The 16806-nt window shown below is 45.4% G+C and overlaps 1 protein-coding gene across 3 annotated transcripts in view; it reads right to left on the reverse strand.

Moving 5' to 3' along the window:
- Positions 1 to 16806, reverse strand: part of CHST10 (carbohydrate sulfotransferase 10) — a 217843-nt gene that overhangs the window by 160093 nt on the left and 40944 nt on the right. For all 3 annotated transcript variants that reach the window (XM_069636701.1, XM_069636699.1, XM_069636700.1), the window contains exon 2: positions 2334 to 2458. In XM_069636701.1, coding sequence (XP_069492802.1) covers positions 2334 to 2433 — 100 coding nt within the window. In that variant the 5' untranslated portion in view covers positions 2434 to 2458. The remainder of the gene's footprint in view (positions 1 to 2333; positions 2459 to 16806) is intronic.

A 16806-nucleotide genomic window follows, 5' to 3' on the forward strand; every position in this document is an offset into this window, starting at 1 on the left:
TTATCTGCACAAATCTCATCTGTGGCTGAAGCAGTTTTTTTTTAATTAAGGGTTTTACAAAAACTGTTAATCTCTTCATTCCGTGCCCAGATTATTCTTATAAACAGTGTAGTGTCCTCTAGGTGGAACTATTGCAATTTACTATATCTGGGCCCCCAAGGTTCTCCATTTATATACCCTGAGGAGTCAGAAAATGTGGGCATGATTACTTCTTATATTAGTAAATTTGGCCCTTGCGGTCATACATCACTTGCCCCACATTGCCTCCAGTGGCCACCCGAGTGTTCAGTTTAAATAACTGTTTGTAGCTCATAATGCCATCTATGGACTAAAGCCACATTCTCTGATGAAGCAACTGAAATGGGCCATTCATTGTCACAGAGTTCGGGCTTCTACATGAGAAAAAAGCTGCATTACACCAGCTGCTGTCTTGTCTGGATGAGGGGTGTATGAGATTCAGTGTTGAAGTCTCTAAACTATGAAACTCACTTCCTCCATCACAACTAAATCTGATTGGACTAAATGTCACTCTAAGTTAAAACCTGATTATATCCTGTTCCAAAGAAATAAGCACATGCTTCATTCGATCCCAGCCTGCGCTCCAGCAACAACAATCCACAAAGCGAAAGATGTGCTTTACAAATACCAATTAATAGAAATATAAACTTCATCAGTCATTGAGCCGGCTCCAGTGGAACCAACCTCAGTAACAAGGCTCTCCACGTTTTTTATGGCAGTTTGTGCTAACTGCTTAGCAGATAAAGATTTGGATCTAGAAACAAAGAAAAAAAAGGACCCACTGAAAAAAACTGAATAAAAGGAATGGTCGAATTGAAGCACTTAAACAGGTTTCTCACAACATCCCATTATTTAACCACTGAAATCCAAAGAGAAGATCAATCTTCAGGTAAAAGCTAAAAGATGAGGCTCAAGCTCAGTTGCCAGAAGACCAGAGGTTATATGAACAGGTTACCCAACCACCCAAGAGTACATAAGAAGACTCCTAGGCTGTACCTTTATCATCACTGACCTCTTCCTTGAAGAACCTTTTACACTTTTCCAATGTTTAGAAAAACCTGACAGTCTTACTCTTGGATTAAACAAACACTCAATCCTTTTAAAGTATTTCTCAACGTAAATTAAAGTAAGCATTTACCTAGAAGGTTTACCACTTTAGTTTTGGCACATTCAGGCGAAGCTAAATATGAGTCCAAATTAATGCTACAGATGTGTAGTAATAGATAGCATCTCGGAGGCAGATATAGATCTTGGCTTTTGTTTGACTACAGCTCAGTAAGAAGCCGTTTTACAGTCAGGCATTAGGTATTATTTGTACTGGCACAGATTTGTTAGGATTAGACACAGAGGAAACACTCTGTTCGTCTCCATCGTCAACCATCATTTATAGACAATCATCAACCCGAAAAAATCATGGTCAACCATCACCAATCATGGTCAATCATTGTGGATTATGCTCAACCCTGGTCACCCACAGTGTCGTGAGACCATGGTCTACCATTGCTAGGCCAAGTTCAACCATCGTCAAGCATGGCCGAACTTTACCAGACTGTGGACGGCCTTTGACAATCAAGATCGATCATCGTAGATCATAATCGGTTAAAGACCACAACCACCCACCACTAACATGGGGTCTCTGCTTGCCCAAAATAAAATGTTCCCTTCAGCAAAGCCAAAACAGCGACTTTGCAAATGCTTTTTCAGGGCTGCCATCAAGACCCTCCATGAGCACACAACAAAGCAAGTCTTTCTCTGAAATCAGCATTGCTCTCCCTTTCCTTCTTCTACGTCCTTCACAGCATGAGCCAGGGCAGTGACTGCAGATGTACCAAATGCTTTTGCAAAAAAAAACGTAGGAAGCCGCTTTTTGAACCACATTTACTGAAACATTTATAGAGTTCTCGTATTTGTGCTCAGAATTATTAAAGGAGTACTTGACCCCCTCAAGAATAGGAAGGCACAAGTTACAGAGAGAGCAGCTGCCTTAAACGTATTCACTGAACTGGGATCCATAGGTACCAAATTGCTATAGTATGGGTAAAAGAAGAGACACTAAGCAGATGAAGCAAACTGCAAGCACTCTGGCACTCAGTTTAAATGTTGTGATATGTTGTTTTCTTCTCAATCCCCTAGTCCGCATGGAAACAGCAGTTCTTTTGTAGGTTATCGATGCTTTGCGGCTGGCATTGCAATACAGCAAGTATGCGGTGAAAACAAGGTAAATGCAAAAAAGGGCAGAGTAGCTTTTACATTTGCAGTCGGGCACTCAATATATTCTGTGATGCAACATTCAAATATAACTTAAGTTCACTTACTGTCCTTGTCTCTGAAGGTCAGAGGGATAAACTTGCTGGCCACCATCAGCATGAAGAGCACCCAAAAGCAGGCCGCTAGCATTAGCCACTGGTTGCGCATGTTGTCACATAACCGTTACTGTTTCCTGAAATTAAAATGAAACAAGATTTATTCGTTTAGAATGCCTGCGTATTTCTAGATTGAGTTTATCATTATAAGGGATGACAACTACAGGTAGGGCCTACATGAGGTATAGCAATAAAATGTGTGTCTTACACACACAAAAATATAAAATTAATCGAAATAAACAAAAAAAACATAGCTTTATTTAAGATGAAAAGAAACAATTCACTTTACATCCATAACCTCTGCCCTAGAGCCTGCACTAACTCCCTTTTGGGTTTCTCATTGTCGTGTGCCCATCACTTCTAGGTGTCTTTCAACCCATTTGCGTGTGAAGCAATGCTGCCAGCGCCTCAATGCCAAAGGGCATCTTGTATATTAGGCCAGTGAGGAAAAGGGCTCTATAACCCATGTACTACCTCACTAATTACTGCAGTTAATATCGTGGCAGTATGAGCTACGCGTGCTATAGTGGGGGTGGCGATGCCCGTACACCACTAGAACAGATGCATCCAGTCATATAGCTAATCCCGCCTCGGTCAGCTTGTAAATAAAGCTACATTTTTTCACTGTTGTTCTGTTATACAGAGCTTGCTTTCAAATAAAATGTTTTTTTGAGTTCACCATTTATTTTAAAAGGGAAACACATGAACATAAACACAGCCGACACGTACTTCGACCTCAAGGGACTTTCTCAAGGCTGCTAATTTTGAGAATTGTTTCACACCACGAAATAGGTGAGGAGACAGAAATGATGAATTGTGGAACAATAAGTTTTAAAAACATTTCAAGATACAATCATTGCGAAGTATCATGATAGAGACATTGTGGCAAAACAGAATCAATTTGGGAAAAGTGTAATCACAAATATCAAATACAGTATTAACAGGGAAGCAATGAAGGGAAAAAAAGGAGGGGTGAAGACATCATTAGTACCAATATTTGGGCTGATATCAAGTGATGCGTAGAAAAATCATAAATCCCAGTTAATTTTCTTATCCAGAATGGTGATATTCTTCATGAGAATTTATAACAATGTTGAGGAACTGTGTGGTTTACACATGCCCAACGGCTTTAAGTACACATAACTCTGTTAAGTAGAGAAATGGCATAACGGTCAACCAATGTATTTATGTTCATGCGCTTCCTTTTTAAAATACATTTTGAACTCAAAAAAAACATTTTTTCTTTGGAAGCAAGCTCTGTATAACAGAGCCATAATGAAATAATGTAGATTTATTTTTTAGCTGACCGAGGCCGATAGTGCTATATCAGCTATATGACTCGTTGTATATTAGATCTGTGGTTTCCAGAACAGTGCTACTGAATCTCTCCATGAGCAACATTCCACATGGAGATCCCACTTTGGCTGTCGAACCTCGTGTTGTGTCTACTTTTTTTTTCAATTTTTTTTTCTTCAAATTTCTTAATTGATATTTTTATAACATGCAGAAGATAAAAAAACAGCATCATATTATACCAGTTAAACATCATTTAGACAACATAACTGTATATTTACACAGCATTTACACAAAGGACAAGAAAAGATAGTTAGAGCAAAGAAGGAGCAGACAGGGAGAGTAAGAAGGAGAGAAGAGAAACAAACATATTAAATATATTAAATAAATGAACAAAAGGGAATTTTTCAGATATACAATGAATTAAAGATATTCCATATAGAAGAATATTTGTCCGTTTTTTTTTAATCTCTGAAAAACGACCTTCTCTCTACTTGAAAAAATGTCTAATCCTGTAACGAACCATCAACGGAAGGCTTAATGTCACTCTTCCAGCATTTCAAGATCTGTTTCTTAGCTACCAATAGTGCCCTTTAAGACCAAAAGAGCTGGCCAACAGAAAGCTGAAGACCTGCCGGAAACAAGCCCAGCACACATAGCAAAGGAGAGTGGGGGAGCGACAAACCTAAGACAGGACCAGAACATGTGCATACCAGTACCAATATCTAATTTATGGTTCCAACATCTATCATCTTGCACAAGCTTACAACGTTTCATTTTTGAAGGTGTCCAGTAAATGCAATGTACAATCCGTTGCTGAGTAAGCCTCAAGTCCAAGTCGGCTTTGTATCTGCAAGGTCCTGTACAAATACAATTCAATTCTCTCTCTGATAAGTCAAATTCAAGTCCCCTGTGACATGCGCAGAGTGCTCTGAAAAGCAACATCTGATAAACCTTTCCCCCCATAAAACAGTTGGACTCATGCATACAGAACGTCTGGTACGTTGACAGAACTTTTTCCCCTGATAGACACTTTGAGCATCAAGTAGCAGCTAGCAGATTGACATGAGGGCCACTTGAAAATACATCTTCGACCGCTCTGATAAAGAGCTAAAGCTCTCTCTGACCAGACATAAAATAAAGTCCTGTCACTGTGATCCTGGAAGGGGAGGGGAGGTTGGAAAATGGAGCAAGACACAGATAGATTACCAGGGATGTGGGTTTGGCTCCTCCTTTTTGCTTTTCATTTTGTTCCACTGAAAGTAGATTTCAGTTCAAATGTAACTGTTTTAAGGGCTTTGGAAAGCACCCCTACAAATTCGAGAAAAGTGGTAATTTCGATTTTTATTTGTCATCCCAGACATGAGGCGTTATATTATTTCAGAACAGTTCGACATGATCTCGAGTCATAATATTTTAAGAGAAAACACTAGGCCTGATTCATGGACGCATTTGATAATGGCGCAATGCCATCGGAAAATATTCTGCCAATCAGGCCCGCAGTGCTGTGCCCTTTTTAACGAAATTAAGGGGTAACAGTGAAGGGAAGTCCGGACTTTTTAACATACCACATTTGCTGAATCAGCAATACATTAAAATGAGTCAAACAGCAAAACCAAAAGGATACACAGATCAAATACACAAGTTATTTGTTCTGGCCTTAAAGTAACGGTTAACGTTTTTAAATGTAGATTATGTGCTTCTCCACTTGAACAGAATAATGTAAAATGTGCCTTTTGAGCAAACAAAGGTCTTCCAGCTTTCCCCTGCATCCACATACTTGAGCTGCAAATCAGAAATCACCAAGGTCTAACACCGAGCAATAAATGGGCACTCTTCACTAGACATTGGGTTGCGACAACGGACGCTTGATGAGTAAGAAAGGTGTGCTCTGTGCATGTGTATAGTTAAGGTGGCGAGCGACTCTTATGTAGAGCAAGCAGCTCGAACACATTGTTTTACAGTTAACCAACTCAATAGGAGTCAAAGTGAAGCGATTAGCTTCAAAGAGACTACCAAGTAAAATAAAGAGCTATGCTTCAAATCCAACACCAACGTTTCAGTAATATGAAACTAGTTGTATTAACAATACAAAATAAAATCAGTGAAACTCAGTTCCAGTTAATTTGATCTAAACACAGCCTCCTTTCTAAAGAAACGTACTGTTGTATGTGGTTAAAAGGGACGCAGCCCCTTTAAGGAAAAGGACAAGGACACACACACACACACACACACACACACACACACACTATTGAGAGCCCCTAACAACTGGCAACGAGGCCGACACGAACCCTCGTGTGACGGCAGCAGTAGAGGGCCCGTGAGCCCAGCAGCGGTGGACCTGAGCGCCCAGCAGATCAGGAGGGCCTGTGCGTCTGACAGTGCGAGCAAACTCGCAGATCCAGCAAGGAGGTGGGCCGGCATGCCCTGCAGTGAAGGAGGGCCTGCATGCCCAACGAAGTTCGGGGGCCCGTGTGCCCTGTTTACCAGGTGGTCCCGTGTACCCTGCAGGTGGAAAGGGCCTGTGTGTCCGTCGAGCAGTGCGGGCTCAAGCACCCAGCAACTCGTCGAGACCTGCCTAACTGACCTCGAGGGCCCGTGTGCTCAACGCTGAAAGAGAGGCCCGTGTGCCACTACAGTGACAGGCCTGCACCCGCAGAGCCGCCTCGACCAGAGCCCAGGAGACCGCTGCCGCTGCACTCTGACATTGTGCAGCAGGCCCGGCTGCCATATTCCGGCCACCCGCAAGAGGAAGAGAAGAACGGACAGCTGCGGACGCTCCGCCAATAAGTAAGGAGTTCTGCCGGGGGCCGGAAGGGAAACAATACCCGGATTGAAAATACCCGGGCTTCCCACTCCGTAACTGCAGCGCCAACAAGCAGGGAGCCCAGTAGCAGACAACCCCGCGTCTCCCATCAAGTGACATTACAAAAAAAATAATAAAACAAACTGCATAAAGGACATGGAGCAAGCCGCAAATGGCCCTACTCTGACCAACCAGCAGGAAGGAAATAATTTGCAAGGGACACACGCTCCCGGGGCATGAAATACGTGATCCCACAGTGCCCACGCCCACACCATACACCAGCGCCACATGCACACGTGAGGAACAGTGCCTCTGATCCGGAGAACGAAACTCACCGCCTCGTCCCATTTGGCCACTGTGACTCAGGAAACAGCTGAGACCAGTGCTCAAGTGTCACCAAAGACGCTGCACTACACCCAGCGGTGCCACCATGTCAGCTCCAGATGCAGCAGACGTGAACGCCCAGCCACCACTACCAGGAGCACCCTCCTCCCACGCCAGCTTAATGAGAAGACCCGCGCCATTCACACTGAACCCACATCACGACCAGGATCAGCGATGGGAAGAGTGGGTAGAAGAATTTGAGAACTTTGTAGGCGCCATTGGCACATAAGAACCCCCCAATATACTTTGCATCTTCGCCAATGTTGCAGAGAGAGAAATCAAAAACATCATACGTACGGCCCTCCACAGGACCGCACCACTTATTCGAAACTCCTAGAAGCCATCAATGAGAAACTCGTCACACAATCGTGACTATGAGCGGTACACTTTCAATCAATGTGGTCAACTCCCTCATGAATCCATAGGAGAATTTGTCATCCGCCTTCAAAGAAAGATAACTAAGTGTGACTTCGCCAACTTTAACGATGACGAAGCGATAAGACTACGCATAATAGAAGGGTGCATATCTTCGATGTTTAGGAAACACCTCCTAAAAAAGCCCCTTTCCCTAAAAAAAGTACTGGACTTGGCCAGAGTATACGAAAGAGTTGATGTCCAGGCCGCAGCTATTGAAAATCCAAAAAAGGGCGACATCATCGCAGCCGTAAGCCCCTACACCCGTTACCCGACCTTGCAAAACAGAACAACTTCCAGATACTCTGCCCAACGGACTCAGAGTGACCGTCAATGCTACCGGTGTGGGTTTGAGTACCCACACAGAGAACCGTGCCCTGCAATCGGCCAACGCTGCCTAAGATGTGGAATGGAAAACCACTTTCAAGTGATGTGCAAGGAACAACTCCCAGAGGGGAACTCAACTTGCCAACGAACTGCCAGCCGCATAACAGAGATGCACACAGAACAACAATGCCCCGTCGAAAGAAATGCAACATAACCCATGAACTCCTATCAACGTCCGAACACTGTGAAGGGCACTAGAAGGACTCCAGATTGAACCGGACAGGCAAGGTCATGAACTGCACGACATCCGCCAACGAGACCCAATACAAACACCGGAACATGGCGCGACATACATGAGGGACCCCCTGCCACCTCATGAACTGGACATAGACCCATACACCAACTCCCCACCAAGATATCAGCTAGGGGAAGCGAACAAACTCAATACCTGCAAGACAGATACGATAGGGAATACGTCCGACTCCTCAGCATCGACGTTGAAGACACATCAGCCCCCAGAGTAACGATACAAATGGGGCACACCAGGTACAAGTTTGTTGTCGACACGGGAGCGACAGTAAACGTCATGAATGAAGACCTGTATCGTGACATCGCCCCTCTGTACCCTCTACGAGAATCCAGAACACACATCTTCCAATGGGGAGCATCCCTGCCCATGACATCCAAAGGGCAATTTCTATGTGACCTGACACATTGCGACCTCACAGTGACATCCACGATCCACGTCATAAAGAGTCCGTCCATAGGTCGCTGCCTCCTCAGCTACCGAACGACCAGCGCCCTGGCACTGATTGACCTGCAATATGACCAGTCGGAAGTAATAAAATGACACCCCTCAACACGAGAAACCATCATGGCAATAACATGCCGACCCCTCGCGAAAGGGGACCTCAAAGTTCAGTTCCCCAAACTATTCGAGGGAGTAGGAATGCTCAAAAACTTGGCCATCAAACTACACCTCAACCCCGACATCACACCAGTGCTACAACACCCCCGTAAAATCGGTTTCCACCTTCAGGAACAAGTGTCAAAGGAGATCCAGCTCCTCCTCCTCAATGACATCATAGAGAAGGCAGAAGGACCAACACCATGGGTATCCCCAATAGTGGTAGTGCCCAAAGACAACGGACGGCTACGCATATGCGTCGACATGCGCAACCCAAACACCGTCATCCAAAGGGAGAGACACCCAGGGCCAAGCCTGGGAGACATGCTTATTAGGTTAAATCAGGCGAGACACTTTTCAAAACTAGACCTCAATCAGGGCTACCACCAGCTTGTCCTGGACCCAGACTCAAGACCCATCACCACCTTTGCGACGCATGACGGGCTGTTTAGATACAAGTGGCTACATTTTGGTATATCATCTGCGGTGGAGATCTTTCAAGAGACAATCAGACGCCTGATATCGTCTGAAATGAATGCTCTAAACTATAGCAATGATATTCTGATCTTTGGTAAGGACCAAGAACAGCCCGATAAAGCCCTAATAGTCGTTTGCAAGAACCTCCAAGAAGCAGGACTGACACTAAACGAACTCAAATGTGACATCAACAAGACTAGCCTCAAATTCTTCGGGCACATATTCTCAAACAAAGGAATAACAGCCGACCCAGACAAGATAAAGGCCATTACTGACCTCCAAGCCCCCATGACAACGGCGGAGCTATGCTCCTTCTTAGGTATGGCGGGATACTGTGCGCGCTACCTCCTGAACTATGCCACAATCCCCGACCCACTCCATACCCTCCTGAAAAAGGACCAGCCTTTTATCTGGGACACACCCTGCCAAACCGCGTTCATGACCATAAAGGAGAGTCTCACCAACAACCGCCAGCTGGTATACTTTCACCCAGAGTGGCACACCATCATTACGGTAGATGCTAGTCCAGTGGGACTTGGAGCCATCCTTGCCCAGACCGACGCCAAGGACAACGCCCGACATGCGGTGGTGAAATATGCCAGCCGCGCCCTATCACACACAGAAAGGGCCTATTCGCAAGCTGAGAGGGAAAGCCTTGCTGCAGTATGGGCCTGCGAAAAATATCACCACTTTGTCATTGGCCGGAAATTCACTCTCGTAACGGACCATCAGGCCCTCCTCTCGATATTTGGCAACCCCAAAACCAAAATGCCGCCCTGAATAGAGCACTGGGGAATAACACTACAAGAATATGATTACGTGATCACCCACAAACCGGGGGTGAAGCCAACCCGGCAGACTACCTGTCCAGGCACCCCACGATGAACAAAGATGACACCCTGGCCCATGAGGCTGAAGAATACATCTCCTACCTGTCCTCAAATGCCATGCCACCGACGATCTCAAGAGCAATATTTGAGGAAAGAAGCAAGGCCGACCCAACGATCAAAGCCGCCGTTTCCCTCACCCACTCCAACAAATGGAGAGAGCGCCAGAAAAAAGGAAACAGAGGGGAGGAAGCAGACAAGAAATATCTCGATCGGCTAGCCAAACTACACAGAGAACTGATAGCCACAGACCAAGGCATACTACTTTGTGGAAACAGATTAGTAGCTCCGAGAAACCTAAGGAAGACCCAAGTAACCCTAGCCCATGAGGGCCACAGGGGGATTGACAACACAAAAAAGATCCTCAGGAATCACGTCTGGTTTCCCTACATGGACGCTGTAGTTGAAGACATTCTGATGCACTGCAGACCCTGCCAACTAGCAGCAAAGGGGTCAACCCCGAACCCCCTCCAACCAACCACACTTCCAACAAGGCCCTGGTAAAAAGTCGCGATGGACTTCTATGGACCCCTGGAAGAAGGTGGATAGCTGTTGGTAATCATCAATGAATACTCAAGGTTCCCATTCATCAAGCAAATACCATTGACATCATTCACCGAAACAGCACCCATCGTAGATGAACTATTCATCGAGTGGGGCATCCCGAACATTGTCAAGACAGATAATGGATCCCCGTTCCAAGGACGTGAGTTTGCTAGGCTTGCGGGCCACCTAGGGTTCCACCACCAGAAGGTCACACCACTCTGGCCCAAAGCCAACGGAATGGTGGAGCGGTTTGTGGCCACCATAAAATTAACTAGACAGAAAGCTGTAGTGGAGCAGATACCCCACACGCAAGCCATCTGCAGTATGCTCAGAAGCTACAGGAACACTGAGCATGACGCAACGGGAAGGGCGCCAGCCGAGCTCATGGTGAGATACCAACCCCGAACACGCATTCCCCGTTGGGAAGACTACACACCAGAAGACGATACGGCCATCAGGGAACGAGATGCCGGAAAGAAGGGGAAGGCCAAAGAGTGGCCCGACAGAAAGAGGAGAAAGAAGGAATCCCAACTAGAGGTAGGACAAGCTGTCCTAATCCGGCAAACTCAGCGTAAGAAAACAGACACGCGCTACAGCCCAGAGCCTCGGGTCATCACAGCCATCAAAGGACCTATGATCACGGCGACTGGAGAACCAGGGGACATCACCTCAAACTCCTCATTCTTTAAGAGACTTTGGGCCTCATCATGACTTTGGCGGTAACCCTTAAATCCGTCGGTCGCGCTATTACCGCCGGATTGAGGGTCCGCCAAATCAGGACTTCGGCGGATTTCGGCCCAGCTCTTGGCTGGGGGGAAATCCGCCGAAGATTCGCGCTATTACCGCCGGCGGGAAATCCGGGAAATCCGCCGGCGATAAGAGCGCGAATTGTCCCCATTGAGCCCAATGGGGAATGGGGCATTCCCGAATGGGCTCAATGGGGAATGAGGAATTACCGCCAAACTTGTGATCCGGCACTATTAGCGGTAGGGCTAATTAGCGGTAGGGCTAATACCGGGGCTAATACCACTGGCAGTAATACCGCCGATGTTACCGCCAAAGTCGTGATCAGGCCCTATATCTTGAAGAGCCAGAGACACAAGAAACAGCGGCTGAAGACCCAAGCGAGGAAGATGAATTTCAACCCCCAGTTGACGCGATTGGTGAAAGCAGGGAATCTCCGGGCAGACCCCTCAGGACAGTTAAGAGACCATTGAGACTCATAGAACAGATGTAACCTGACTTTCATGTTAAGCACGGGGGAGGTGTTGTACGTGGTTAAAAGGGACGCAGCCCCTTTAAGGACACACACAAAGGAAGGCGGGAAGAGGGCGGAAGGGGAGGTACAGGGGAAGGGAAAAGTTAGTTACGATGTGAAGTTAATAAAGGAGGTTGACAGGAATCGTGGCGCAGTGCATCTGTTAAGTCCGTGAATGCAGATACCCAGTTCCACTAAAATGGTTTGTTGAGCTGTGTGTTTTGGTGTATTCTTACTTCACATATGGATACACCTCTCTATTGGACAGTTAATGATTGGACATTTGCATTTCTTGGACAAGCAAAAGCTACGTCCCAAATAAGATATAGACAGCATCTACAACCCTCAGCGTGCTTCTGAGGGGTGGATGTTCCATCGTGAAAGTGGCCAACAGACCAACACAAAATAGCCCAGAGGCTTACAGAGGGACATGAATGATCCCACAGAAGCTTAAAAGGGGAAGCATTATTCCAATTGAAATGAAATATACTGGTAAAGAAAGGGTATCTTTAGCATCTTTGATGATAATTTGTTGACTGAAGTTTTTAAAGAAAAACTCATAGAAAGGTTTTGATACTATTAAAAGGCAAAGATGTGAGCATTATGCTTCTCTTTGTTTTATGCAAACACTCAATAAGTCATATTTAGCCAAACAAAACTTTATAAATAACTCCAAAACTTTGCTGAAATATTCAACTAACAACAAAACATCATATCCTGAGAAACTTTATCGGCATCTGTAGTCCAAACGCAGGCAACCAGTCGGCTTCTGCTGCACCAATCAGTAACTTCCAGCTCTTGAAAAAGCCCCTCCTATCCTCAGAGTCCTCTTCAAAGATGTCTCGAACGCTATCCACAACCTCCTGCTGAACTAACCGAATGTGAAACTCACCCCCCAATCCTCTTCTGTCCCAACGATCCGCTCCCTTCTTTGTGATGCTGACTTAACCTCTGTCAGTGCACAGGAGACAGAAACAATTATGGGTGGAAAAGACTGTATTAAGCAGTACATTCTCAAACCCAAAAACTTTGCAGAGAATTACTGGTCAAAATGCAAATCTATAATACAGACTCAGATCACAGTAAAGCATGCAGACTAAGCATCAAGAGGAATATACCATAGAACAGTCACCATCTAGGGTGGGGTTAATAATGGACTGATGAACTTGGCTATCAGGTGACAAGAGCATGTGCCATCCCTTCTGAACTCACTAGGGGCATCCATCCATGGGCGTCCCAGTTAAGGGCGGAAACAGTGAAGGGAAAAGACCAGCTGTTGACCAGCCTATTTGCCAATGAGCCTTTGCTTTGCTGTGTCCTGCTACTCGTTTGTAAGTACCCTTAGTTGCTTTTTCTCAGCTGTACCCTCACCATGCACTTCTCATGCGCTCTTTCTTCCTTTCCCTTCTACGTCTCTTTTCACTCAGACCCCTCTCAACTTTCTTCCCATCTTCATCATCTCTTCTCCTCGACACCTACTCTCTTCTCACTCCGCTACTCTCTCTATTCCCAAAACCTAATCCAAACCTAACTTCTGTTACACATCCTCTTCTCGCATCTACCCCCAGCGACTCTCTATTTCTCAGACTCCACATTGCTATGCTTCTACATCTTACTCTCTTTCTATTGCTCTTAGGAATGCACAGGCTCTCTGCAATAAAACCTCATTTACCTCATGACTTCTTCCCTTCTCATTCTCCTTCGCTTGACCTCATTGCCCTTACTGAAACCTGGACCTCTCCATCTGGCTCCTTGTTGCCTTCCATGACCCTATGTACATATTCACTCACTTTCCCTCGCCCACTGGCAGGGGTGGTGGCGTAGTAGGGATGTAACGGTATAACGGTATACCGTTAAAGATACCGTGAACCACTTAATTGAACAATAATAACCGTCACATTGTTTATACCGTTCATACCGTTAAGTGTGCTTTTCAATCTGATTTGGAAAGGCTGCAGTAAGCAATTGCTGCGCAGTCTTGGTTTTGCACTGTTGGATGTGCCGTCTGCCAAGTAGTTTCAGTTGGAGCAGTTTTTAATGCCATTCCATAAACCACACGTGCCTTACACAAAATCAATATGTTAGCAATGCGAAGAATAGATACAATGCCAAGAAGGAATAGGGTTTACTTTGGGGTGGCGGCTTTGGGGTTTATATATTTATAATGGATAATAATCTCTAAACATATGGCAATGAGGGATTTCCCTGGTTCTATCATTGAATTTACTTATAATAACTCACACTGCGAAATTCACTCATCTCTGTGGGTATTCCCTGCTGCAATACCAAAGGGTAACATGTCAGTGATTACTGAACACCTTTTGGCCCGCAAGTAAACTAAAGGCTGTAACTTAAAGAGAAAGTGTGTGTGTGTGTGTGTGTGTATGTGCACAAGCGTATACTACCATCAGCCTCCATTGATCTGTGGCATGCAGGTTATCAAGATGGCAACATGTTCATCTTCACCAGTAGCCAGTGGGGAAGCAAAAAGCCTAAATGACCACTTAAGAAAAGCTATTCAATTTGTATTGCCAGTTGCAGCAGGCCTCCACCCCATCCCCTCCTCTCCACACGTGTGTTTGTGTTTGGTGGAAGCAAGGCATTTCAGTGGAAAGTATGTTCAAAAGCCCAATTCTGGCCCTGGGTGCCTGGTTTTATTTGTGATGATACATCTGTCAATTTATGACCTTTTAGAAAATATTTGTTAAGATCAGTTAACTCCACCTGCTATACCGCGATAACCATGATATACCGTCATTTGGCAAGAAGGTTATCGTACCGTCATAAAACGAATACCGCGACACCCCTATGGCGTAGAACTGTTTTCATCCTCCAAACTTCCTAGTTCTCTCCTACTCACCATCTCCTGCTAATTCTCCCTCGTTCGATACACTATCTCCACAATCACTGTCCCATATGGCATGCATAGTATCTCTCTCTACCGGCCACCTGGTCCGATGGGTCAATTCTTCGACCACCTCTCCCAACTAATTGACGCTCTCCCTCCTGATTACCTCCTGAACCTATTACATCATTGTCATTGGTGACTTCAACCTCCCCTCCCTCGCTCTCTGCTAATCTATCCGCTGACTCTCTTCTACTTAACCACTCACTGTTCTGTCCACTCTCTCCCCACCCATTCAAATGGAAACTTCCTTGACCTTATTCTCATCCCCTCTCAACTCTCTGCCTCTAATCTTTCCATCACTCCCCCTCCCTCCGATCAACTCTATTATCTGACTCAATCTCCACTCCAGCTTCTTCCTCACTCTCTCCATCTACAACTATTACTAAGCGCAAGTTTCCCTCGTCCAAACTTCCCGACTACCTCTCTGACCTACACCACTCACTCTCTCCTCCTACGCTGAACTTACCGTCCCATCCACGGAAGAAGCCTTCACTAACTTTAAAACTGCTCTTTATGCTTCATTGTCCTCTCACTACTCCCTTACAGCACTCCCTCCTAAATGCTCCCCTCCACGGCCTGCATTACACCTCTCTTCTACACCCTGAAAACAACAACGCAGAAAAAGCTTCACACTTGCCAAAGGTGAAGACACTGCTTTGATCCCCAACTCTAGCTCATTGATCTTCAAAACTATTCCTCTACTCTTGACTCTGACAAATGTGACTTCCATCTCCCTATCATTTTGTCTCAATCCTTCCAACCTAGAAACCTCCAGAAATCTCTCACCTCTATTCTTTCACCTTCTAAACCCACCTCCACTGCCTCTACTTTTTCTGCAAATGATCTTGCTCTCTACTTTGCTTCTAAAATGTCTACCGTTCACATTACCTTCGCTAATTACGTTCTATCCCATCCTCCTGCTCACTTTTCTCAACCACCCCTACCCTCCTCTCCCGCTATCGTTTTAATTTGCCCCACCATCCTTTTCAAAGTGAACCCTTCCTGTGCCCCACACAGTCCCTGCACACTGTGAAGCACATTGCTCCCAGTGTTGCTCCACCTCTTACTTCCCTCTTCAACTCCTCCTTTGACAATGCCACTTTTCCCTCATCCTATAGGACAGCTACGGCCATCCCTCTCCTTAATAAACCTGGTCTAGATCCTAACTATTCTGCCAACTTTTGTCCTTTCTCACTTCTACCACACTATTCCAAAATCCTAGAGCGAAGACTGTTTAATCAAATCACTGAGTTCCATGATACTGTGATGAATCACAGGATTCAGTCACTTCTCCCTGGGGGGAACCTTTCCATATGAGGCTAGGCAAGTGAGCTCGATCTGCAATACCCTCCCTAGGGGTAGAAGTACACAGGATCTCACTGGAAGAGACTCCCCTCTTGGGGACAAGCACTCCCGTTTCGATGAGGAACTCCCTATCCAATCCACCTAAAAACCAGTGCTGATAAAGCCTGCTGAAATAAAACATGATGGGTAAGTAGATGTCTGCTCTTGTCATATATATGAAAGCCTTAGAGAATCTGAAAAGAATTACCTACATGGTACTGAGAAGAAGAAAGCCACTGGAGTAATATTGAGTGCAAGCAAAACACAAAAGAAGGACTTTAACACTACAGCGGGGAAGTCCAACTCAGCGTCATAATTCTGGGAGGAAGAGACATGTGAGAGAGAGGAATCCGGGAGTTCGAAATATGCTATCGGAGTGGAGCAGAAGGAAACGTGGAAGCGTGGCTTCCCACGCTGGAAAGAAGCAGGCATATGGAAGTACATGAGTTGCACCCCAGAAGACCCAGGCTGTGAGGAGTAGAGGAACTGGCGCAGGGTTCCAGGAGGAACCGAATCAGAGGTGGCGGCATGACAGAGGAAAATAAGAATCATTACTGCGCTACTTATACTCGTCCCAGTGAGTAAACAGTGTGGAACAGGAGTAAGGATCGCTGTTGGGTTAATAATACTTGTCCCAGTAAGGAGCAGGTCTTTGAGAAGACTGAGAATCATTACTGGAGCGGTCCTACTCATCTCAGTAAAGAGGAAGTTTTGGAAATATATAAGGGGAGTGAGAACTGCAACAAAACCAGTATTGGTTACCCTAATCAGGTAAGGAGTTAGACTAAAGTATTCTTGCTCTCGCACCATGATACCTTCGGGTCTGGCGCGTGTTACAAATAAAGAAACAAACAAACAAACATTGACTCAAAAG

The sequence above is a fragment of the Ambystoma mexicanum genome, chromosome 7p, assembly GCF_040938575.1.
Source record: "Ambystoma mexicanum isolate Mex_15411 chromosome 7p, UKY_AmexF1_1, whole genome shotgun sequence".
NCBI classification, from domain to species: domain Eukaryota; kingdom Metazoa; phylum Chordata; class Amphibia; order Caudata; family Ambystomatidae; genus Ambystoma; species Ambystoma mexicanum.